This window comes from Mastigoproctus giganteus, chromosome 2 (assembly GCF_048544385.1).
Source record: "Mastigoproctus giganteus isolate SK-2022 chromosome 2, ASM4854438v1, whole genome shotgun sequence".
NCBI classification, from domain to species: Eukaryota; Metazoa; Arthropoda; class Arachnida; order Uropygi; family Thelyphonidae; genus Mastigoproctus; species Mastigoproctus giganteus.
In genome coordinates, this window is record NC_143576.1 from 267,099,407 (window position 1) to 267,124,866 (window position 25,460).

At 39.2% G+C, this 25,460-nt stretch overlaps 1 protein-coding gene across 1 annotated transcript in view; it reads right to left on the reverse strand.

Annotated features, from left to right (window-relative positions):
• Positions 1–25,460, reverse strand: part of Eogt (EGF-domain O-GlcNAc transferase) — a 257,927-nt gene that overhangs the window by 31,587 nt on the left and 200,880 nt on the right. The window contains exon 13 of the mRNA XM_090390322.1: positions 14,499–14,585. Coding sequence (XP_090246448.1) covers positions 14,499–14,585 — 87 coding nt within the window. The remainder of the gene's footprint in view (positions 1–14,498; positions 14,586–25,460) is intronic.

A 25,460-nucleotide genomic window follows, 5' to 3' on the forward strand; every position in this document is an offset into this window, starting at 1 on the left:
CCTTCTCAACCTCCAACCCAAGCATGGTACTAAGTACTATAGGTTCTAAAACCTCTCGTGTTTGGGGTTCACATAAAAAAAAAAAAAAAAACCGTTGACCCATCAATATCCAGTGGACCAATCTGATTCACCCTTTCCTTCTTGAGTTTAAATAGGTAAAGAACTCTTTTCTGTTTTTCTTTGCATCCTTTGCGAAGGATTTCTCATAATCTGCCTTTGCCTGCCTAATCTCTTTTGTAACTTGGTTACAGACCAACTTATATCTATCATGGGCTTCCATGTTACCCATTAATTTGTATGTATCCCATGCAGTTTTCTTCTTTGCTATATGTCTCATTAGTTCATCTGACATGCATTTAGGCCTGAACCTTGAACAATATTTCTTAGTTGGTATGTAAAGCCTGGTAGCTTCCAAGATTAGCTCTTTCAATGCTTCCCATTTTGAATTTGCTGTTGGTAACATCATCAGTTGGTCCCACTGTATTGAATTTAAATACTGTCTCAGACCGTCATAGTCACCTTTACGAAAGCAAAAACCTTTCCCTTTACCTGTGATGGTAGTTACCACCTTGAGTAAATCCCACTTCAGCACACTGTGATCACTGCCACCAAGTGGTTCATTTATCTGCAGATTCTTAATGCATGAAGAATCAATACTGATAATCAAATCAAGAGTATTACTCCCTCTAGTTGCCTCCCGAACATGCTAATGTAGAAAACAATCATCCAATAAATCCACAAAAGCCTTGCTGGTGTGTGAGTGACCAACCCACAAATTCCAGTCAATATCTGGCAAATTAAAATCCCCCATTATAAGACTCTCTGATTTACTGGCCCACTCTATTTCCCTGTACATTATCTTATTATACTCATCAGAGTCATTAGGCCTATCATCATCATCATCATCATCAGCCATTTTCAATCCACTGCAGGATGAAAGCCTCTCCAGCAACTTTCCAGTTCCTTCTGTTTTGAGCACTGGCCATCCATTTACTACTCAAAAACTCTTGAATTTCATCTATCCATCTCCGCCTTTGTCTTCCAGGTTTTCTTCTAGCTCCTCTTGGGTACCATTCTGTTATTTTCTTAGTCCATCTGTCATCATGTCTTCGGGCTATGTGTCCTGCCCAAGACCATTTTAGTTCTTTAGTTTTGATAAGAATGTCCTTTACTTGAGTTTGCTGCCTAATCCATGTGTTTCTCTTCTTATCTAACAGTCTGATTCCCAATATAATTCGTTCCATTCTTCGCTGTGTAGTTCTTAGCTTCTCTTCCATTCTTTTGGTGAGTGCCCAAGTTTCACTTCCATAAGTCATGGTGGGGAGTATACATTGATTCATTATTTTACGTTTCAGACAAACTGGGATATTGCTCTTCAGTATGTGACTATATTTCCTGAATGCTATCCATCCAAAATTTATTCTTCTCTTGACTTCCAGCCATTTATCATTATTACAGCTAATAACTTGTCCCAGATAAGTATATGACTCCACCTTTTCAATTGCTGCTCCTTCAATCATTATTTCCCTTTCCGTGGCATACTTGTTCATCATTACTTTTGTTTTAGCCATATTCATCTTTAGTCCAAAATCCTTACTAACTGTGCATAACTGATTAAGATTTTCCTCTAATTCTTTGGGATCGTGGCTTATGACCACAATGTCATCTGCAAATCGTAAATGGTTTAGGTACTCTCCGTTCACATTGACTCCTTTCTGCGACCAGTCTAATCTTCTGAAAGCTTCCTCAAAGGCAGCAGTAAACAGCTTCGGAGATATTGTGTCTCCTTGTCGAACTCCTTTCTCGATTTTAAATTTGCTACTGTCTTTGTCTAGTCTAATAAAGGATGTAGCACTCTCATATATTTTCTTCAAAATCATAATATATGGAGTATCTATGCCTCGTCTTCCAAGTGCCCGAAACATTGCCTTATGCTGTATGGAGTCAAATGCCTTTTCATAATCCACAAATGCCAGGCATAATGGTGTTTTGTATTCATTTGCTTTCTCCATTAGCTGTGATATTACGTGAAGGTGATCCATAGTTGAGAATCCTGTCCTAAAGCCAGCTTGCTCTTTCGGTTGATTCTCATCAAGTATTCTTTCTAATCTGTTAGTAATGTCCCTTGTGAACAACTTGTAGATGTGGGATAACAAGCTAATTGGTCTATAATTTCCAATTTCTGATTTATCTCCTTTCTTATGCAGCAAAACTATGATTGCATTATTCCACTGCTTAGGCACCACACCTTTTCTAATGCACTTTGTGAAGAGCCTTGCCAGTTTTTGTGTTATGTCTCTTCCTCCCAATTTTAACAACTCTACAGTAACTTCATCTTCCCCCGGGGCTTTCCGATTCTTCATTTTCTTCAATGCATGTTCTACCTCATCAGGAAGAATATCGGGTATGTCGTATGTGTTGCTACTTTGCAATCCATCTTCCCCACTGCTGGTATCATTCCCTCGCTCATTGTATAATTCTCTATAGTAGTCTTCTGTGATAGGTATCATTCCCTCGCTCATTGTATAATTCTCTATAGTAGTCTTCTGCTATTTGAATTATGCCTTCTCTGCTGTTTATAAGTACACCATCGCTATTCTTCAGTTTCAGTATCATTTGTCTTTCTGTATTACTGCTCATGGCTGCTGATTTAAATCCTTTGTTTTCCCTTAATGCTTGTTCTACTTTTCTTGTGTTAAATCTTCTTATGTCCTCTCTGAGTCTCTTTCTAATGGCTTTGCATAACTCAGTATATTCAATTTTCTCCCTGTCAGTGTTTTTCTTGCTCTTCATTTGTCGTCGTTGGTTCATCATGACAAGTGTTTCTTGACTAATTTTTTCTTCTTTGGATTTCTGTTTCCCTATAGGTTTCTTGGGCTTTATCACTTTCAGAAAGTTGTAATATTCCTCGTCGATATCTTGGTCCTGAGCAGTCTGCAGAAGCTCAAACTTGTTCTTAAGTTCCAGTACATACTGCTTTTTCTCCTCCTCTGTTATTTCAAAGACCTTTGTATTATTTACTCGAGTCAGTTTTTTCCTTTCCTACATCTATATCAAGTGTACATCTTACCATTCTGTGATCACTTCCAACATTTACCTTATTCAGGACGGTAACATCATTCACAATATATCTTCTGTTAGTGAGGATGAAGTCTATTTCATTAGTTGTTAATCCATTTGGACTCTTCCATGTCCACTTTCTGTTCACCCTTTTCTTGAAAAAAGTGTTCATTACTGACAGTCCTTGAGATTCTGCAAATTAGCATTAGCATTAGCATTAGTAGAGGCATTTGATGCAAGAAAGCAAGCTTATGCAGCATCAGCCAAAAAAAAAAAAAAAAAAAAAAGTAACATAAATAAATAAAAATAACCACTTCCACTTCACCCCTCTGTTCGTTCGAAATACCTGTCCAGCTGAGCCTTAAACTTATTTAGGCTATCAACTTCCACGACAAGGGATGGAAGTCTGTTCCACCCACCAACCACCCGCTGGCTAAAGGCAAATTTCCGCACATCTATCCTACATCTGTCTTTCCTCAATTTGAAGTTATGCCCTCTCAGGTGATTTTTCTGAGCTAGAGGAAGAATCCCATCAGCATTGAGCATGCTCAAAGTCTTTCACCTCGTTTATTTCTTTCACCAATTCCAAAATTTCCTATAGTTCCTCTTTCTGCGCTGTTTTGCCTTTTTCCAACCTTAGCATTGAAGTCCCCCATAATAATAGTGTAGTGGGTTTTCTGCTCATCTAGAAGACTCTCAATTTCAGTGTACATTTCTTCAACCTCTCCATCATCATGGCTCGATGTTGGTGCATAAATCATTATAATCTTTAGCTTGTACCTCTTAGAAATCTTGAATATTAGTCTTGACACCCTTGGTGATGTACTTTTGAATTCCAAAATGTTGTTTTTAAAATCTTTATGGACCAGAAACCCAACTCCACCTTCACTCCTTTCACTGTTTCCATTGGTGTACAGCAGATTTCCACTTGATAGACTTATAAGTGATTCATTTCTTCTTCTTGTTTCAGCCAAACCGATGATATTCCAATTCACATTTTCTAATTCCTTTTCCAGCTCTAATATCCTGTCTTCACCGATGAGTGATCGTACGTTATAACAGGCCAAGTTCAATTTCCGTGCATGGCAGCCTGGTCGTACCCAGAGATTCTTAGCACCCTCTGCTTCCACTCTGATCCTCTCGCTGCCGTAAGAGGGAGAGTGAAAGCTGCTGGGGACTGAGGGCCATTTGTATTGTTGTGCTCTCATTGCTGGAGGGTTTAGTCTTTTCCTCTTCACACTGACCAGGCGTCTTGAAGAGAACCACTCTACACGTTCGTTGCCACCTAAGTGACATAACAGGGCTTACCATCGAGAAGGTGTGCATGAGTGGATTTTAGGGAGGCAGGCCAACCGGACTTCTCCTAAATCTTCTGTAATAGAGAGATATTGGATCCATCAGTGTTTTAGGCTGAGTGTCTGATAACACACAGGATACCTGTTCCCCTCTAGACCATTAGGCCTATAGCACACCCCTACTCTAAATTTTGATTTCCCTATGCTTATGTCACACCAAACTGAATGATTACTGCCCTGTCCGTCGATGTCGATTGGCTTCACTTCCTTGGATTTATGTGTTTCTTAACTAATAGTATAACCCCTCCTCCCCTTTCTATCCACATTGTATTCCCCAAATTCCAGTTCTGCATTCCTTATATTTGTGTGACACCATGTCTCTGATATCCCAACAATATCTGCCTTTGATGTTTTGAGCATTACTTTGAGCAATTCTTGCACTGCTTCTATTGGAATGAGCAGAAGCCTGAAAAACAAGATTCAGGATATTTCAGAGACTGCTGGGAGTCATTTCGGTACAAGTAAACACATGGGTTGTGTTAGGGTAGCTAAGAATAGAAATAGGTGCATGTATACTTGCGTGTACACCAATGCTAGGAGTATAGTAAATAAATTTGATGAATTTGAGGTATTGCTCAAAACATCAAAGGCAGATATTGTTGGGATATCAGAGACTTGGTGTCACACAGATATAAGGAATGCAGAACTGGAATTTGGGGAGTACAACATCTACGGAAAGGATAGACTGGATAGGAAGGGAGGAGGGGTTATGCTATTAGTTAAGAAATACATAAAATCCAAGGAAGTGAAGCCAGTGGACATTGCTGGACAGTGCATTGTCGAGTCAGTTTGTTGTGACATAAGCATTGGGAGATCAAAATTGAGAGTAGGAGTGTGCTATAGGTCTGATGAGTATAATAAAAAACTGTACAGGGAAATAGAGTGGGCCAGTAAATCAGTGAGTCTTATAATGGGAGATTTTAATTTCCCAGATATTGACTGGAGTTTGGGGGCTGGTCACTCACACACTAGCAAGGCTTTTGTGGATTTATTGGATGATTGGTTTCTACATCAGCATGTTCGGGAGGCAACTAGAGGGAGGAATACTCTTGATTTGATTATCAGCAGTGATTCTTCATGCATTAAGAATCTGCAGATAAATGAACCACTAGGTGGCAGTGATCACAGTGTGCTGAAGTGGGATTTACTCAAAGAGTTAACTACCATTAGAGGTAAAGGGAAGGGTTATTGCTTTCATAAAGGCGACTACGATGGACTGAGACAGTATTTAAATTCTATACAGTGGGACCAACTGATGATGTTACTAACAGCAAATGCAAAATGGGAAGCATTCAAAGAACTTATCTTGGAAGCTACTAGGCTTTACAAACCAACTAAGAAATATTGTTCAAGGTTTAGGCCTAAATGGATGTCAGATGAACTGATGAGGCATATGGCAGAGAAGAAACATGCATGGGATACATACAAATTAACACATGACACAGAAGCCTATGATAGATACAAGTTGATCTGTAACCAAGTTACAAAGGAGGTTAGGCAGGCGAAGGCAGAGTACGAGAAATCTTTGGCAAGGGATGCAAAGAAAAACAGCAAAGAGTTCTTTACTTACGTAAACTCTAGAAGGAAGGGGATGAATCAGATTGGTCCACTTGATATTGATGCGTCAACTATTGATGATCCTGTTCAGGTAGCTAACAAACTAAATGAATATTTTGCATCGACATTCACACATGAGGAGTTATTTAGCGAGGGGAAAGCCAGAGGTGTATTCAACTCTAGCAGTAAGCTAGAGAATCTTGTAATAACTGAGAGTAAAGTGGAGGAGAAATTGTTGAAGATAAACACAAGAAAGTCACCTGGGGTGGATCGGATCTATCTAGTTATATTAAAGGAGGCAGCAGAGGAAGTAAGCAAACCCTTATCCATAATTATGAGAGCTTCCTTGGACTCAGGGGAGGTACCCATAGACTGGAAATGTGCAAATGTGACCCCAATTCACAAAGGAGGATCAAAGGCTGACACAAGTAATTATAGACCTGTGAGCTTAACTTCTCTTCCAGGTAAATTAATGGAGGCACTGGTTAAAGAAGCACTGCAGGATCATTTAGACAAGACTTCAGTTATAGCTCAGACACAGCATGGTTTTGTTAAGGGGAAGTCTTGCCTGACCAACTTGACTGGATACTATGATGCAGTCACAAAAGAACTGGATGCAGGGAATAACTTTGATATTATATACTTGGGTCTTAGAAAAGCTTTTGATACTGTTGCACATGGAAGACTGCTGCACAAATTGAAGCAGTGTAACATTGGAGGCAAATTGCTGCTGTGGGTGGCTGAGGGGGAGAAGACAGAGAGTGGTAATCAATGGACACGGCTCGTCGTGAACTAATGTTATTAGTAGAGTCCCTCAGGGTTCAGTATTGTTTTCTGTATTCATAAATGATATTGATGATGGTATATCAAGTTTAATGTCCAAGTTTGCAGACGATACAAAGGTACGCAGGGTTGTCAAGGACACTAGTGACACTATGCTGCTGCAACAGAATCTGGAAAGGTTGAGCAGATGGGCTGAGAGGTGGCAAATGAAGTGTAACATTGACAAATGTAAAGTACTACACATGGGAAACAGCAACCCCAGAGCAATGTATCAACTCTATGGTACTACACTGACAGTGGTAGAGAATGAAGGGGACCTGGGGGTGGTTGTGCAGGCAGATATGAAGTTCTCTGAGCAGTGCAGACGGGCTGCAAGAGTAGCTCCTGGTGTATTGTCAATGATATATAGGAATTTTTCTAGCAGGGATAAGGAGGTGATTATTCCCTTGTATAAGGCAATGGTCAGGACACACCTAGAGTACTGTATACAGGTCTGGAGGCCTCATTTCAAGAAGGATGTAGAGCTGCTGGAACGAGTACAGAGAAGGGCAACAAGATTAGTGAATGGAACAAAGGGATGTTCTTACAAAGAAAGGCTTAAGTTTTGCAAATTACAGTGTCTGGAGACTAGGCACCAGCGTGGTGATCTGATAGAGGTGTATAAAGCATTGAATGGTTTGAGCATGCTCAATGCTGATGGGATTCTTCCTCTCGCTCAGAATAATCACCTGAGAGGGCATAAATTCAAACTGAGGAAAGACAGATGTAAGATAGACGTGCGGAAATTTGCCTTTAGCCAGCGAGTGGTTGGTTGGTGGAACAGACTTCCATCCCTTGTCGTGGAAGTTGATAGCTTAAATAAGTTTAACGCTCAGCTGGACAGGTATTTTGAACGAACAGAGGGGTGAAGTGGAAGTGGTTTTTTTTTTTTTTTTTGGCTGATGCTGCATAAGCTTGCTTTCTTGCATCAAATGCTTCTACTAATGCTAATGCTAATACCTCAAATTCATCAAATTTATTTACCAAACTACTAGCATTTGTGTACATGCAAGTATACATGCACCTGTTCTTATTCTTAGCTGCCCTAACACAACCCATGTGTTTACTTGTTCCGCGATGTCTCCCAGCAGTCTCTGAAATATCCTGCATCTTGTTTTCCAGGCTGCTGCTCATTTCAATAGAAGTAGTGCAAGAATCACTTTCACCTCTGCCAGTGGCTACTGTTAATCTATTAGTCCTTGTCCCCAAACTAGAAGTCCCCTTAGTCCCTAAACCAGAAGTTTTCCGACCCACCTAACACTGCCTTGACAGCATCAGCAAATATTCTTGCATCCTTTCTATTTAAGTGTATCCCATCCCTGTAGAAGCAGTCTCTCCTGTTAACAACTACAGACCAGGCTGAAAAAAAATTCTATCCCTTGAGAGCCTTGCAAAAGGGGTAGAATTTCCAGGGCCAAATTTATCAACAAGGCTCTCATCATATACTCCCTCTTATTGTGTCTGGGCAGAATTGCAGACACTTTTAAATTCATCCCTACTTCACAGCTTTTTTTCAATAGTGACCTGTACTTGTTAAGTAATTCCGCCGGTCTCCTACTCTTAATACCATTAGTGCCAACGTGTACAACTATATCACCTTTTGTGCCCTTAAAGATGATATCCGCTCTACGTCATCAACCTTTGCCCCTGGCAGACATACCCTGTTCCACCTATCATTTTGGTTCCACCATCCATTTTGACATAGTTACGCATGAGCTGGATTTAGGTAATAATTTTGATATAGTTTATTTGGATTTTAGCAAAGTCTTTGACTCGGTCCTTCATGAGCGGTTACTGTATAAGCTTGAACAGGTTGGGATTACTGGTAAGATTCTAAGATGGAGTGCTAGGTGGCTGCAGGGCAGAAGACATAGGGTTGTGATTAATGGATATTCTTCAGATTGGTGTAATGTCAGGAGTGGAGTCCCTCAAGGATCGGTTCTTGGACCGCTGTTGTTTCTCATTTTCATAAATGACATCAACAAAGGGATAGAAGGCATGATGTTAAAATTTGCAGATGATGTAAAGATTGGTTGAGTTGTTAAGGATCGGTGCCAAGCAGGGCTCTTTCAGGATGACCTGAACAGACTTAAAAGATGGTCAGAGAAGTGGCAGGTATGTTTTAATGCTGCTAAATGCAAGGCTAAATGCACTTGGAGAATAGCAACCCACAAATAAATTGTACACTTGATGGGGTTGAATTAAAAACAGTGGAGGAGGAGGAACAGGATCTGGGAGTTACAATATATGCAGATATCAAGCTTTCTGAACAGTGTAAACAGGCAGCCAGGAATCCTTATGGTGCCATATCGATGATTTATTGAACGTTATCTGGTAGAGATAGGGAGCTCATAATCCCACTGTATAAAGCAATTCTAAGACCACACACTTGGAATACTGTGTTCATGTATGGAAACATCATCTGAAAACAGACTGAGCTTCTTGAAAGAGTCCAAAGACGGGCAACTCAAATGGTGAGATTGGCAGAAGGACACCCATACGAGGAAAGACTGATTACGTGGGCTGCAGAGCTTGGAAATCAGACATGGAAGAGGCGAACTGATTGAGGTTTACAAGGCTTTAAGAGGGATTAGTAAAATGAATGAAGGTGGAATTCTCACTGTTATAAAGAATTCCAGAACTAGTGGTCATAAATTCAGACTACAGGGCTTGAGGTTTAGATTAGATTGTAGAAAGTTTTCTTTTAGCTAGTGAGTCATTGATTGTGGGAACAAGTTATCCAGTACAAGTTTGTCTAGTTGTCCAACGACTTTACAGGCAGTTGAGGCTGACAATTTGAATAAATTCAAAGGTCAACTGGATTGTTAACCATGTGAGGAGGGAAGCACATAGGCCTGACGTAGACCAGTGGTTAGGCCTATGTGCTTTTGTTTTGTTTGAGAAAAATGGGCATAATTTCCGTCTTGGCCTAGTGGTCTTTTTATTCCCTAGGATCCTGATGTATGACGCACATTTTTCGTAACTATTTAGGATATGCTCAAAGAAGAAGTTCGTCGCAATTTCAGGATCATCTGTAGCAATCACCCCATCCCACAAATACTGCTGGAGATCATAACAGAGCTGATTGAGAGAGCCTGGAGTCACAGATCTCTAAGTGTGCATGATCTCTTCCACAATTTCTTCATTTTCAATTACCATTAAGATGGGACGATGATCAGAAATGGTTGCATCCAGTACTGCATAGGTTAGTGAGCATTCCCCAATTGCGAAGTAAAGAAGGGAATTGTGGGACTCTCCCCATATGATGATGCAAGAAAGCAAGCTTATACAGCATCAACCAAAAAGGAAAAAAAAAAAGAAAAAAAAAAAACCTGAAATGTTTGTCTAGTTCAGCCTTAAATTTATTTAAGCCATCAACTTCCACAACAACAGATGTAAGTCTGTTCCAGCAATCAATTACCTGCTGGCTAAAGGCAAACTTCTGCACATCTATTCTACAACTGTCTTTCCTCAATATGAATCTATGCCCACTCAGGTTCTTAATCTGAGCAAGCGGAAGTATCCCATCAGCATTGAGCCTGCTCAAATCATTCAAGGCCTTATACACCTCAATCAGAACACCTCTCAGGTGCCTAGTCTCCAGATGCTGCAACTTGCAGGACTTAAGCCTTTCTTCGCAAGTGCACCCCTTTGTTCCTCTTACCAATCTTGTTGCCCTTCTCTGTACTCGTTCTAGCAACTCTACATGCTTTCTAAAATGAGGCTTCCAGGCCTGGATACAGTACTCAAGGTGTAGCCTGACAAAGGGATAATCACCTTCTTGTCTCTGCTAGCAAAATTCCTATATACCATTGACAGAACTCCATGACCTACCCTGGCAGCCCCTCTGCACAATTACCCCGAGGTCTTTTTCATTCCCACCTTCCTGAGTGCAGTAACACATAGTTGGTTATCTTTCTCTTGGGTTGCTGCTACCCATATGCAGTACTTTGCATTTGTCAATATTAAATTTCAGTTCCCACCTCTCAGCCCATCTACCTAACCTTTCTAGATCATGTTGCATGGGATACTGTCTTTATTGTCATTAACAACCCTGCCGATCTTTGCATCATCTGCAAACTTGGACATTAATCCTAATATATCTTCATCGATATCATTGATAAATAAACAAAACAACAATGGGCCCAGCACCGAACCCTGGGGGGATTCCACTAATGACATTAGTCCATGTAGCAGGGTCCATTTATTACCACTCTCTGCCATCTCCCACTCAATCATCCCTGGGTTTTTTTTTTTTTTTGGCTGATGCTGCATAAGCTTGCTTTCCTGCATCAAATGCCTCTACTAATGCTAATGCTAATGCTTTATCCACTGCTGCAACTTTCCCTTAATGCCATAACACTCCAATTTGTACAGCAGTCTTCCATGTGCAACAGTATCAAAAAACTTTCCTGAAATCCAAGTATATGATATCAAAATTATTATTTGCATCCAGTTCCTTTGTGACAACATCATAGTATCCAATCAAACTGGTCAAACAATACTTCCCCTTAACAAACCCATGCTGTGTCTGAACTATTACTGCAGTCTTGTCTAGGTGATCCTGTATCACCTCTCTAACCAGTGACTTCATTTTTTTTTCAAGAACAGAAGTTAAAAATAACAGGTGTATAAGTATTTGCCCCCTCTGCACCCCCTTTGGAATTGGGGATACATTTGCAAGCTACCCTTTTTTAGGCCCTGAGGCAAAGAACATGTTCGCGCCACTACTTAATTAATGAAAATTGCAAAAAGAGGAGACAGCCAAAGACGCCAGGCCTCTAAAGGCTCCAGGCCAGGAGGCAATTGCCTTGCCTGCCTAAATGGTAGCTACGCCACTGTTTGCACATATCCAGTCAATAGAGACTTCCCCCGACTCTAAGGATGCTCTCATAATTATGGCTAAGGTTTTGCTTACTTCTCTTGCTGCCTCCTTCATTATAACTGGATTGATTTCATCTGCACCCAGGTGCCTTTTTTTATGTTTCACTTCAACAATTTCTCCTCTACTTTGCTCTTAGTTACTACAAAATCACTTAGCTCCCTGTTAGAGTTTGATAAACCTCTGGCATTCCCCTCCTTGAATAACTCCTCATGTGTGAATGTAGATGCAAAATACTCATTCAGTTTATTGGCTATTTGAACAGGATCATCAATAGTCGAACCATGTATGTTAATCGGACCAATCTGATTCATCCCCTTCCTTCTAGAGTTTATATAAGTAAAGAACGCTTTGCTGTTTTTCTCTGCATCCTTTGCCAAAGATTTCTCATAATCTGCCTCTGCCTGCCTAACCTCCTTTGTGTCTTGATTACAGACTAGCTTATATCTGTCGTAGGCTTCTGTGTCGCCTGAAAATTTATATACAACCCATGCATTTTTCTTCTCTGCCACGAGCCTCATTAATTCATCCAACATCCATTTAGGCCTGAACCCCGAACAGTATTTCTTAGTTGGTATGAAAAGCCCAGCAGCCTCCAATATTAAGTCTCTGAAGGATTCCCATTTAGAATTTGATGATATTACCCTTGATAATATCATCATTTGATCCCACTGTATAGAATTTAAAATCTATCAGACCACTGTAGTCACTTTTACAAAAACAAAAATCCTTCCCTTTACCCTTGATGGTAGTTACACCTTTAAGTAAATCCCACATCAGTACACTGTGATCACCGTCACCTAGTGGTCTCTTTATCTGCAAATTCCTTATGCATGAATAATCACTGCTGATAATCAGATCAAGTGTATTACTTCCTCTGGTTGTCCCCTCAAACATGGTGCTGTAGAAAACAATCATCCAATAAATCCACAAAAGTCTTGCTAGCATGCGAGTGACCAACCCACAAGTTCCAGTCAATATCTGGAAAGTTAAAATCCGACATTCTGATTTACTGGCCCACTCTATATTTCTCTGCACAACTGTTCATTGCACTTATCAGAGTCATTAGGCCTATAACACACTCCTACTATCATTTTCCCTTTCTCAGTGTTTATGTCACACCAAACTGACTAGTTTAAATCCTTCTTACTATTAAACATGAGATGGTATGTAAGTCCTCTTGCTTTTTCAAAATTATGAAAAAGGTCATACAGGTCGACCATCATTAATCCGGCAGCATTGGGACCTGTGGGGTGCTGGATTAGTGATTTTGCCGGATCACCGGTGGTTATTTCAGAACATACACTTTACTCAACAGTTAACTACCTCATCATACCTTTAAGACGTTCACTGCCAAGGTAATTGAAGAAAAAAAATTCCCCAGGGACCAAAAAATATTTAGCAAATAATTTGAATTAGCAAAAAATATTTAGCAAATATTGTAATGTCAGTGAAAAAAGGACATTACAATAAATATTGTAATGTCATTTTTTCACTTAAAATATCAAAAGAAAAGAGTTTTTTTTTATGTCGCATATATGTGGCTGACGTGGCCCAGTAGGTTACTTTATTTCTTAAGAAACCGTGTCGGCCACATACATGTGACGCTATTACGGCATACATATGAAGGTCCACAGAGAAGTACGTTACTACCCTGTGTGAAGGTCGTTTGTAATTAGTTTATTGCAAGCGCGGTGAGCGCTGCAATAAAACTAATTGCGATAAAATAAACTCTCAAAAATGTCGCAATAAGTTTGTCAGTATTGTTAGAGATTTTGTGAAAACAAGTTTGTTAGTGCACTGTATTATGCATCATATTGTGTTGTGTTTTTCCGCAAGTTTGTACAAGTGTGTTTAAAAAAAAAAAAAAAAAAAGCTAAAAAGGAATGGCTAAAAGAAAATTACTAAAATAAGAGGAACTGAGAGAAATTACTGGAATTTACAACTAAGCAGAATTAAACTTCTCACATATACACCGCTGTCGAGGTTTTTCAGAAGTTCAACTTTATCTGTTATTGACAATGTACAGTGTTTGTACTTTACTGGCCCTTCACAAGAGGCACTTCCTTCATGCATTGGAACCATGGCTAAATATGAGCAGATTATAATAATAAATGCAGTAAAGCAAGTATAAATGGCTTGCCAGTGTTTAGAAGTTTGTGCCAACAGCTGATGCTGCAACCAATGCCACCAAAACAGTATCAGCAGGTCGGTGTGCCGACCCAGGAAATTTGAAATAACGTTCACAGAAATTATGTCCAAATTAGTGGTGGAACCGGATTAGTGATGGTTGCTGTATTAGCTATTTTATGATTCAGAGTTCTAAATTTAGCACATTTTAAAACTGCCCAAAATTTGTAATTACTAACGAAACAAACTGTTGTTATTTTATTAATTAATGTTGATCAAAATGGGTGGAGTTTTATGATCAGATGGATTTCTTGTACACCAAACACAGCCAAGCTCAATAAAATTGGTTGTGAGGAAATAATAGTATATAACTGATGTCAATGGCTATCAACTAACTGATTTGAAAATGCCTTGGAAAATTTTCAAGCAAGATGAAAGTGCGAATTAGCAGGTAACAAAGAGAGTTGCTTGCTGAATTCGGTCATCAATGGCCTAATTAAGATTGATGTCAGCAATATTACTATTTTGAAAATTCTGCAAGGAATGCCAATATTATCAGCAATTTTGGCCTTAATAATGAGTTTGATATCTTAGTTTTAAAGAAAACAGAAAAATTCATTCCAAATATGTACTCAGAGTTCTGCTTTTTTTTACCTTAGCTACAGAAAATAAGGGAGATCTAATTTACTTACCATTAATTGTTCAATAAATGGCATTTGTCTGTTAAAGTTTACTTTTTTGACTTGGAAATCCGACACAGTCTTCATTACTTGAATTATCTTCAGCACACCAAATGAGAGAAAGCAAATTATAAAATTAAATTTCTGTATAATATTTAGTTTAAACCTTTGGTAGGAATACCCTATAATTGATGAAGCAGCTCTATGCTGAGAGTTGTTTCTCAAAAAATATGGGATTTCTACCAAAGCTTACAGTTAATATAAGAAGAAGAATTTAAATGATAGGTTTCTATTAATTAGCACACTGACAAGTAATTCACAGCTCCAAATAGTAACTGTGGATTACGTGACCATATTTACAACCAGTAGCGTTAGGGTCTTTTTAACACAGTGCCTCGAAAAACAGTTTAATTTTTGTGTAAACATTATTTATTTATTTATTATTATTTTTATAATGATCACCACAAACAAAGGTATTGGAACCTATTAAAGATAAATGCAGACCCAGATTTAGTGGTGAACTCCAGGTATGGGCATGGACCCAGATCAAGATTTTGCTTGATACCACCCAGGCGTGCTCTGTAAATGAATGGTTTTTTTTTTTTTTTTTTGCTAATTTCTTGGGAGAAAGACATAGCTTGTTTATTTTCGGTGTTTATGAATGATATTGATGATGGGATATCAAGTTTAATGTCCAAGTTTGCAGATGATACAAAGGTTGGCAGGGTTGTTAAGGACACTACTGACGCTATGCTGCTGCAACAGGATCTGGAAAGGTTGAACAGATGGGCTGAGAGGTGGCAAATGAAGTTTAACATTGACAAATGTAAAGTACTACATATGGGAAACAGTAACCCCAGAGCAACGTATCAACTCTGCGGTACTACACTGACAGTGGTGGAGAATGAAAAGGACCTGGGGGTAATTGTGCAGGCAGATATGAAGTTCTCTGAGCAGTGCAGACAAGCTGCAAGAGTAGCTCATGGTGTCTTGTCAATGATATACAGGAATTTTTCTAGCAGGGATAAGGAGGCGATTATTCCCTTGTATAAGGCAATGGTTAGGCCACATCTTGAGTACTGTATACAGGTCTGGAGGCTTCATTTCAAGAAGGATGTAGAGCTGCTGGAACGGGTACAGAGAAGGGCAACAAGATTAGTGAATGGAACAAAAGGTTGCTCTTACGAAGAAAGGCTTAAGTTTTGCAAATTACAGAGTCTGGAGACTAGGCACCGGCGAGGTGATCTGATAGAGGTGTATAAGGCTTTGAATGGTTTGAGCATGCTCAATGCCAATGGGATTCTTCATCTTGCTCAGAATAATCACCTCAGAGGGCATAAATTCAAATTGAGGAAGGACGGATGTCGGATAGATGTGCGGAAATTTGCCTTTGGCCAGCGGGTGGTTGGTTGGTTGGTGGAACCGACTTCCATCACTTGTTGTTGAAGTTGATAGCCTAAACAAATTTAAAGCTCAACTGGACAGGTATTTCGAACGAACGGAGGGGTGAAATGGGAGTGGTGTTTTTTTTTTTTTTTTTTTTGGCTGATGCTGAATAAGCTTGCTTTCTTGCATCATATGCCTGTACTAATGCTAATGCTAATTAACTAATTATAATAAGAGATTAACCAACACTGCAATCCACAGTTTTTTTTTTTTAGTTTCTGGTATTAGATTAACATAGACAAATATGCTGCTACTAAATTGTGCCTTTAGACATCTAGCATTAGTCAGTATCATGCAGACTTAATCTACTTTAAGGATACAAAAGGTGATATTGTTGTACATATTGGAACTAATGACATTAAGAGAAGGAGACCTACAGACTTATTTGACAAGTACAGGGAAATGTTGAAAAAAAAAAGTCACAAGAATTAGAGTTAATTTGAAAGTGTCTGCAATTCTGTCAAAACACGATAAAATTTTTCTCAGCATGGTCCGTGATTGTTAACAGGAGAGACTGCTTCTACAGGGATTCGATACTTTTAAATAGAAAAGGTGCAAGGATATATGCTGATGCTATCGAAGCAGTGTTAGGCGAATTGGAAAACTGCTAGCTTGGGTAGGATACACAGACTAATAGATTAACAATAGCAACAGACAGAGTTGAAAGTGATCCTTGCACCGATTATATTGGAACAAGCAGCAGTCTTGAATGCAGGGTGCTGGAGATTTTAAGGACTGCTGGGAGTCATCACTAATATACCTTCATCAATATTATTGGTAAATACACAAAACAACAATGGGCCTAGCCCTGAACCCTGGGGGACTCTGCTAATAACATTAGTCCATGTAGAGCAGTGTCCACTCATTCTCTGTCGCCTCCCAATCAACCATCCCTTTATTGCGGTAAATTGCCCTTAATGCCATACCGCTACAATATTACGGCAGTCTTCCTTCCACATGGAACAGTATCAAAAGCTTTGCTTAAATCTCAATAGTAGTCTTCTGCTATTTGAATTATGCCTTCTCTGCTGTTTATAAGTACACCATCGCTATTATATCAGTTTCAGTATCATTTGTCTTTCTGTATTACTGCTCACGGATAGGCACCTCCGTAGCCAGGTGGGAAGGAGCAGCAGTGCGTAGCACACGCTTCTTGATTAGACCGGGGTTCGAGCCCGTCACCACCAAATACGGAGGATGCGGAAAGGTCAGGAATGACCACCACATATTCACGGAGCAATATGGCCTTAGTTGCTAATGCTCCTAAAAACCAAATAACAACAACAACAACTGCTCACGGCTGCTGATTTAAATCCTTTGTTTTCCCTTAATGCTTGTTCTACGTTTCTTGTGTTAAATCTTCTTATGTCCTCTCTGAGTCTCTTTCTAATGGCTTTGCATAACTCAGTATACTCAATTTTCTCCCTGTCAGTGTTTTTCTTGCTTTTCATTTGTCGTCTTCGGTTCATCATGAGAAGTGTTTCTTGACTAATTTTTTCTTCTTTGGATTTCTTTTTCCCTATACGTTTCTTGGGCTTTATCACTTTCAGAAAGTTGTAATATTCCTCGTTGATATCTTGGTCCTGAGCAGTCTGCAGAAGCTCAAACTTGTTCTTAAGTTCCAGTACATACTTCTTTTTCTCCTCTTCTGTTATCTCAAAGACCTTTGTATTATTTACTCAGTTTTTTCCTTTCCTACATCTATATCAAGTGTACATCTTATCATTCTGTGATCACTTCCAATATTTACCTTATTCAGGAGGGTAACATCATTCACAATATATCTTCTGTTAGTGAGGATGTAGTCGATTTCATTAGTAGTTAATCCATTTGGACTCTTCCATGTCCACTTTCTGTTCACCCTTTTCTTGAAAAAAGTGTTCATTACTGACAGTCCTTGAGGTTCTGCAAATTCCACAAGTCTTTCACCTCTTTCATTTCTTTCACCAATTCCAAAATTTCCTATAGTTCCCCTTTCTACGCTGTTTTGTCTTTTTCCAACCTTAGCATTGAAGTCCCCCATAATAATAGTGTAGTAGGTTTTCTGCTCATCTAGAAGACTCTCAATGTCAGTGTACATTTCTTCAACCTCTTCATCTTTCTAATTCCTTTTCCAGCTCTAATATCCTGCCTTCACCGATGAGTGATCTTACGTTATAACAGGCCAAGTTCAGTTTCCGTGCATGGCAGCCTGGTCGTACCCAGAGATTCTTAGCACCCTCTGCTTCCACTCTGATCCTCTTGCTGCCGTAAGAAGGGGAGTGAAAGCTGCTGGGGACTGAGGGCCATTTGTTTTGTCGTGCTGTCATATGCTGGAGGGTTTGGTCTTTTCCTTTTCACGCTGACCAGGCGTCTTGAAGAGAACCACTCTACATGTTCGTTGCCACCTAAGTGACATAACAGGGCTTACGATCGAGAAGGTGTGCATGAGTGGATTTTAGGGAGGCAGGCCAACCGGACTTCTCCTAAATCTTCTGTAATAGAGAGATATTGGATCTATCTGTTTTAGGCTGAGTGTCTGATAACACACAGGATACCTGTTCCCCTCTACTACCCCCAAACTCATGAATTTCATCTATCCATCTTCGCCGTTGTCTTTCAGGTTTTCTTCTAGCTCCTCTTGGGTACCATTCTGTTTACTTTCTTAGTCCATCTGTCATCATGTCTTCGAGCTATGTGTCCAAGACCATTTTAGTTCTTTAGTTTTGATAAGAATGTCCTTTACTTGAGTTTGCTGCCTAATCCATATGCCCATCTTGCATCACATGCCTCTACTAATGCTAATGCTAAAAATAAACACAAACTCAGGGCCAATGGTACCTCGGAACAGATGCACACGGGGAAGGATTACCTCAGTACAGTAGCGTGCACCAGTTACAGTACCGCCTTCCAATATCTGGAGTTGTGTATGTCCATTCAAAATAATGCCTCCCCAGATGAGAACACCTCGACCGCAATATCAATCCCTTTCAGTGATGTTTGAGGGCTGATACTGTGTGCCAACCTCTCACCAGATTAGCTGACATCCAGAATCTCTGCTGAGACTGAATCTACTGTCATCAGTAAAGAGTACCTTAGCCCACTGCCCTGCTGTCCATTCCTTGTGTTCAATGCACCACTGTAAACGATGTCTCCAATGGGCAGGTGTTAAACGGACATAACGTACTGGCCATCAGGCAAATAGTCCCCCTTTGTGGAGTCGTTTGGCCACAGTAAACTATGATATCCTGCGTTCTTTGCTCCTGTGCAGCTGGTTTGCAATGGATCCTGCTGTCGGGTGTCGGTCCCTCTTGGCCTGCAGGAGTATATAGCGGTCATCATTGGGCGTTATTTTTTGTGGACGACCACCACTGGTCCTTCAAACAGCTGTACCTGCCATTCTGAAGGCCAAACACGCAAGTCAGATGATGCTATGGATGGGGTGATACCAAACTCTGCAGCCACACTCCTTGCACTTCGAGCTTCCCAATTATTCGACCCCGGGTAAAGTCACAAAGATGGTGTCTACTGGCCATTTCATTGTCTGTAGTGCTGTATGTAACCAATCGAATGTGTGTAAGAATCGTGCTCACCATTTGGTAATTTGCTCATAATTTGCACTGCTGAACTGCTGTTCGTTGCACATAACTGCTTAATGTTATTAGTGGAGTTCCCCAGGGTTCAGTGTTGAGTCCATTGTTATTTTCTGTATTTATTATTGATATTGATGAAGGTATATCAGATTTAATGTCTAACTTTGTAGATGATACAAAGGTTGGCAGGGTTGTTAATGACACTAATGACAGTGCACTACTGCAACAGGATCTAGAAAAGTTGAGCAGATGGGCTGAGAGATATCAACTCAAGTGTAACATTGACAAATGAAAAGTACTGCATATGGGTAGCAGCAACCCAAGAGTAATGTATCAACTGTGTGGTACTACGCTCAGGGTGGTAGAGAATGAAAAGGAAATGGGGTAATCAATGGACACTGCTTCATATCTGACTGCCTATGCAGTGAGATATGAAGTTTTCTGAGCAGTGCAGACAGTCTGCACTGTGATTATGTGATTATCCCCTTATATAATGGTCAGGCCACACCTTGAGTACTATATACAGGTCTGGAGGCCTCATTTTAGGAATAATGTAGTGGTGCTAGAATACAGAGAAGGACAACAATATTAGTGAATCGAATAAAGGGTTGCTCTTACAAAGAAAGGCTTAAGTTTTGAGAATTGCAATGTCTGGAAGACTAAGCACCTGCGAGATAATCTGATTGAGGTGTATAAGGCCTTGTAATGGCTTGAGCAAGCTCAGTGCTGATGGGATTCTTCCTCTTGCCTAGATTAATTGCTTGAGGGGACATAAGTTCAAATTGAGGAAAGACAGTTGTAGAATAGATGTGTGGAAATTTGCCTTTAGCCAGCCGGTGGTTTATTGCCTGAACAAGCTTCCATCTTTTGTTGTAGAAGTGACAGTTTAAATAAATTCAAGGTAGAACTAGACAAACATTTGGAGCAAATGGATGGTGGGTGAAATGGGAAGGTTTTTTTTTTTTTTTTTTAGTTGTTGCTGTATAAGCTTGCTTTGTTGCATCATATGCCTCTAATAATGCTAATATGATACTTTTAAATCTCTGGCCTTTACAGCATACTGTAACACGACAATCTATACTATGTGGAGATGGGGGAAACCCTTGTGCCGTTAGACCCTAAACACACTTTACACTAATGCTAATATGCTTGCTTTCCTTCATCATTTGCAAGTGTTAATGCTAATACTATTATGGCAGCAAAAATGAAACTCTGGAATCTTTGTTAATATGTGTGAGGAATTCACACACCTTTTCACTTTTTTTTTAAATTCCATTGTAAAACTCTTTTCTCTGAAGCATATTCATTGTTATTCAATCTCATATTGGACATTTAAATGCAGATGTAAAGCATTTGCAATGGAAATCATGCATTTTCAGTGATCAGTGTATTTTGGTTTCAGTGGTGTGAACAAAGTGGATTACCTGCTGCGTACCTGTACAATTGATTGCTGATTGCTGGAACAAACAGTTCTACAACAAATCTATCATTATAGAAGTTGAAAGCTTAAATAGATTTAAAGCCATACTAGAAAACATTTGGAGCAAGTGGATGGGTGAAATGAGGTTTTTTTTTTTTTTTTTGGCTGCTATATTAGCTTGCTTTCTTTCATCATGTGCCTTTACTAATTCATCATGATTCCAAATAAAGTTTTTGGAGAAATAGATAGAAATGAATAATTTAAAGCAGATTAGCACATTTTTGTTCTAGTTCCATTTATTTTTTTGTAATGATGATTGACCATAGTTGACTTTGGTAATCTTTTTTAAGACAATCTATTCATAAGTCACGAGACTTCAAATTTCATTGTAAATGTATTTTGAATTATCTGTACTAAAATGCATAATATGAACCCTATATTTTTCATAGGGGGAAATGGAATGGAGTCAACTTCAATACACCATGCACTTCAAAATACATTGCTTTTCCAATTATTCACTCCCGCAGATTGATGCTTTATCATGGTGGGAGTTTGCACATGCCAATGAAGCTGAGAACTGTGCCACTGGGATCATATACTCCTATCAGGGGCACCCACGATGCACAGATCCAAGCTAACAAACCAGATTAAGGTCATCCAATATCTGCCAACCTGCAGAGGCTAGTGTGGCAATTGTGGTCCATTCCCTCAAAATGGTCTCACAATAAAATAAACAGCCCTCATTCTCTGGAGGCTTGCACACTACTACCTACGGTAATGGGAAGACCAGCTCAATGGCACAGGGTACTAAGAATCACTGGGTTTGATCAGACTGCCTTTAGATTTTAAACATTGGATACTAATAATAGAACAATTGCTTAAAAAACGGTACTCACATTGAATAAATCTGCAGTGGTATATTGAGAAGAGGTGGTTAGTATTTAGGTTGGATTGTTAGCTAAGAAACTAAGGGGGGAAAATGAAGAAAAACGGAATTTAAAATAAGCGCAAGGAGGTAGAAGTGTACACATCCGATCCTTGGTTGTCATTGAAAAGGGAAGAAGTATTTTGAAAGCTTGAATAAAATAATACGATGAGGCCAATAGTCATTATGAAGGACTTTCATTAAATAATAATGTCTTCAGTTGGCAATTGAATGGGCAGAGAACGTGTGTTATTTTAAAGGTTTAAGTTTATACTCTTGTGATGCACTTTTTGACACGTGGGAAATTTAACCGTGAAAGGTTCCAAGCTGGTGAAAGGTTGAAGGGGAGTTTGGCGTTAATATTTTTAAGATTAGAATGATGTCGACACCATTCAATCATGAGTGCTTCATATTGAAGAATTCTATAATTAGATTTGAGTTTAATAATGGAAATAGCAGAGTCGACGAGAGGGGTGTGATTGTGAGTTTGGGCATGAATTGTGAGTTCTGTACGGGCTTGACTTGTTCTACAACTGTTGAAATGGTAATATGCACAGGTGTTGGAAGATTTGGAAGAACCGAATTTGGTGGTAGTACTGCCAATGTAACAGGCGTCACAGTTTGGCTGACATTTTATGAGGTATATTATATTATTGAGATCTCTGGTGGAATAAGTGTGTGTATCTTTATAGGAATTAAAAAAAGATCCTAGTTTATTGTAAGCGGAAAAGACGAGAGAAATGTCTGTGTTATTAAGAATACGGCGGAATTGTCCTGCAAGTTCATTATGGTAGGGGAGGACTATACGAGTGTTGGTTTTGTTATTGTGTCCGGTTGGATTGATAATTCTATTTTTGGCGGTGGAAACTGTGTTTAGGATGAATTGAGGGGGGTAACCTCTGGCTAGAAATTTTTTGGTAAGGTATTGAAGTTCATTATGTAGGTCATCTTGTGAGGAGCTAAATTTTAAGGCGTTGTGAATTTGGTTGTGTAAGACAGCTTTTTTAGTGCTGAGGGGGGGGGGGTGAAGAGAAATGTAAGTACTTGCCATATAGAGAGTGAGATTGAGAAAATTGATCTTGTTGTTCATTCCGAATTCAAGGGTGAGTTTTAGCCTGTCATGTACTGAATTAAATTTTGAAAAGAGATTGTTAATGATGGGTCTATTGCCTATAATTAGGATGTCATTGGCATAGCGTAAGTATAATTTTATTTCAGAGGGAAAGGGTTATAAAATTTGTTTCTCGATAGTGGCTAGGTAAATTTCGGACAGGGGAGCAGAAATGCCTAGGTCTATTGGTAACCCGAATGTTTGTTGGAAAATTTTATTGTTAAATCTAAAATACCTGGCATCTAATAAAAGTGTGATGAGTTCAAGGATATGGTCGACAGCGTTTGGCTAAAGTATCATCTGCAGTTAAGAATTCCCGTAAAGCTTGCAGAGTAAAAGGGATATGTACATTAGTATAAAGGGATATGACGTCAAAGGATGCTAATATGTCTCCGTCAGATATTACAGTATTGTCTATTTTTTGGAAAGCTTGATTGGTGTTATTAATTTTGAATGTAGAGAATCTGGTGAGAGGTAATATAATTTTGACAAGACAGGTGGTAAATTGGCAAAGGCTGATCTGCTGAAAGAAATAATAGGTCTTAATGGGTAGCCGGGTTTATGTAACTTGGTAATCCCGAACATGTGGGAAAGGATGTTATTGCGAATTCCTATTTGTTGTAATGTAAAAAGATTAATTTCCTTGTTTTGTCTGGCCTAGTTTCCTTGTTTTACCTAGCCACTATCGAGAAACAAATTTTAAAACCCTTTCCCTCTGAAATAAAATTATACTTACGCTATGCCGATGACATCCTAATTATAGGCAATAGACCCATTATTAACAATCTCTTTTCAAAATTTAATTCGGTACATGACAGGCTAAAACTCACCCTTGAATTCGGAATGAACAACCAGATCAATTTTCTCAATCTCACCCTCTTCTCAATATACCACTGCAGATTTATTCAAGGTGAGTACCATTTTTCAAGCAATTGCTATTCTATTATTAGTCCACCAATACAGTATTATAAGATTTCTAAACTTTTACATTGGATACTTAACATCTGGTCTATGAGAACAGATTCACACCTAGAAGAACCTTTACAAGAACTGAAAAACATTGATTGGGCATCATCGGTTTATGTGAGATTTGAAGAAAAGGAGAAGATTTTGTCAAACTAGAAGATGGACATTGGCAGTAATACAAAGGAACAAACAATGGATGATGTAGAAGAATTGAGTTCCCGAACAACAAAAGACTAACAGATTGAATCATAAAAGTAGAAGATATTACAGAAAAAACTGCTTGCTATGCTATTCAGTTAAGCAGTCTCTATTCTGACAGAATCCCAGTTATCAGTTGATTCAACCACTGCTCATTTCAGTTGTCCAAATTATTTGCTCTACGATTCCTTTTGCTTCAAAGGTGGTATTTGTGAATATGTCTGCTCTGATATTCGCTGTCAGAGACTTAGTAATTTGGAATCTCCTCTTTTTGGTCTCCTCTGGCTTAAAATCTCTCTACCGCATTGTGTCAAATTCATATGTTGTCTCTACCGTTCTCCCAACTCCACTAATCACTTGGAGCTCTTTGACTTCCTCTCTTTGCAACTTGACTTTCTCCAGTCCAACTTTCCTAACAGTGAGGTAATTTTCCTTGGTGATTTTAATGTTCACAACTCCAGCTTGCTTCCATTTTCTAGTCACACTGACCCAGATGGTCAAGATGCTGAAGCTTTTGCAATTACTAATGACCTTGCACAGATTGTTCATTTACCTATCAGAATACTATACAATCCTAACCACACAGACAACAGCTTGACCTTTTTTTCTCAAAAAACCCTTCTAAATATGCAGTTGAGGTGAATGGTCCTCTAGACACCTCAAATCACAAATTGGTGCCTTTCTCAACCTCATGTTGTTTGGCATTAAAAGAATGCAAAATGGGATGATCTGCGTGATTTCTTTTGGTTGGATTACTTTTTTGAATCTTCTGATGTTAATATTTCCTCAGATCATGTCAGTAAAATTATTTTTGTAGGGATGGATGTCCTTTATTCCACACTCCACCTTAAAATCTCATCCTTTATCTACACCTTGGTTTTCCAATAAATGTGCTAAGGCTGTTCAAGATATGAATGTTGCATATCGTACTTGGCTTGTTTCCAATTCTTTGGTTTCATTTTCTGCCTACACCAAAGCTTGCAACAATTGTAAAGCAGTTATTAATCAGACCAAACTAGATTTTGAACAGGCTGAGAGTAGAAAACCTGCTTCTTGCCCTAATGGTAGCTGAGCATTCTGGTCTTTTGCCAAAGCTTAAGCTGACCTGCTAGCATCCCATTTTTCTTCCAACTCGTGTATTAATGATCTTGGTAAAACACCTCCCACCATTCCTAACCCGTTCTATTCAATGCCTCCAGTGGTTTTCCATAAAAAGAATGTCAGAAGGATTTCGACAAATCTTAATGCTAAAAAACCTCCAGGTCCTGATGGTATTTCTCCTCTTGTTCTCAAATTTTTTTTTTTTTGGTAGTTGTTGGCACATAGGCTTCTGTGG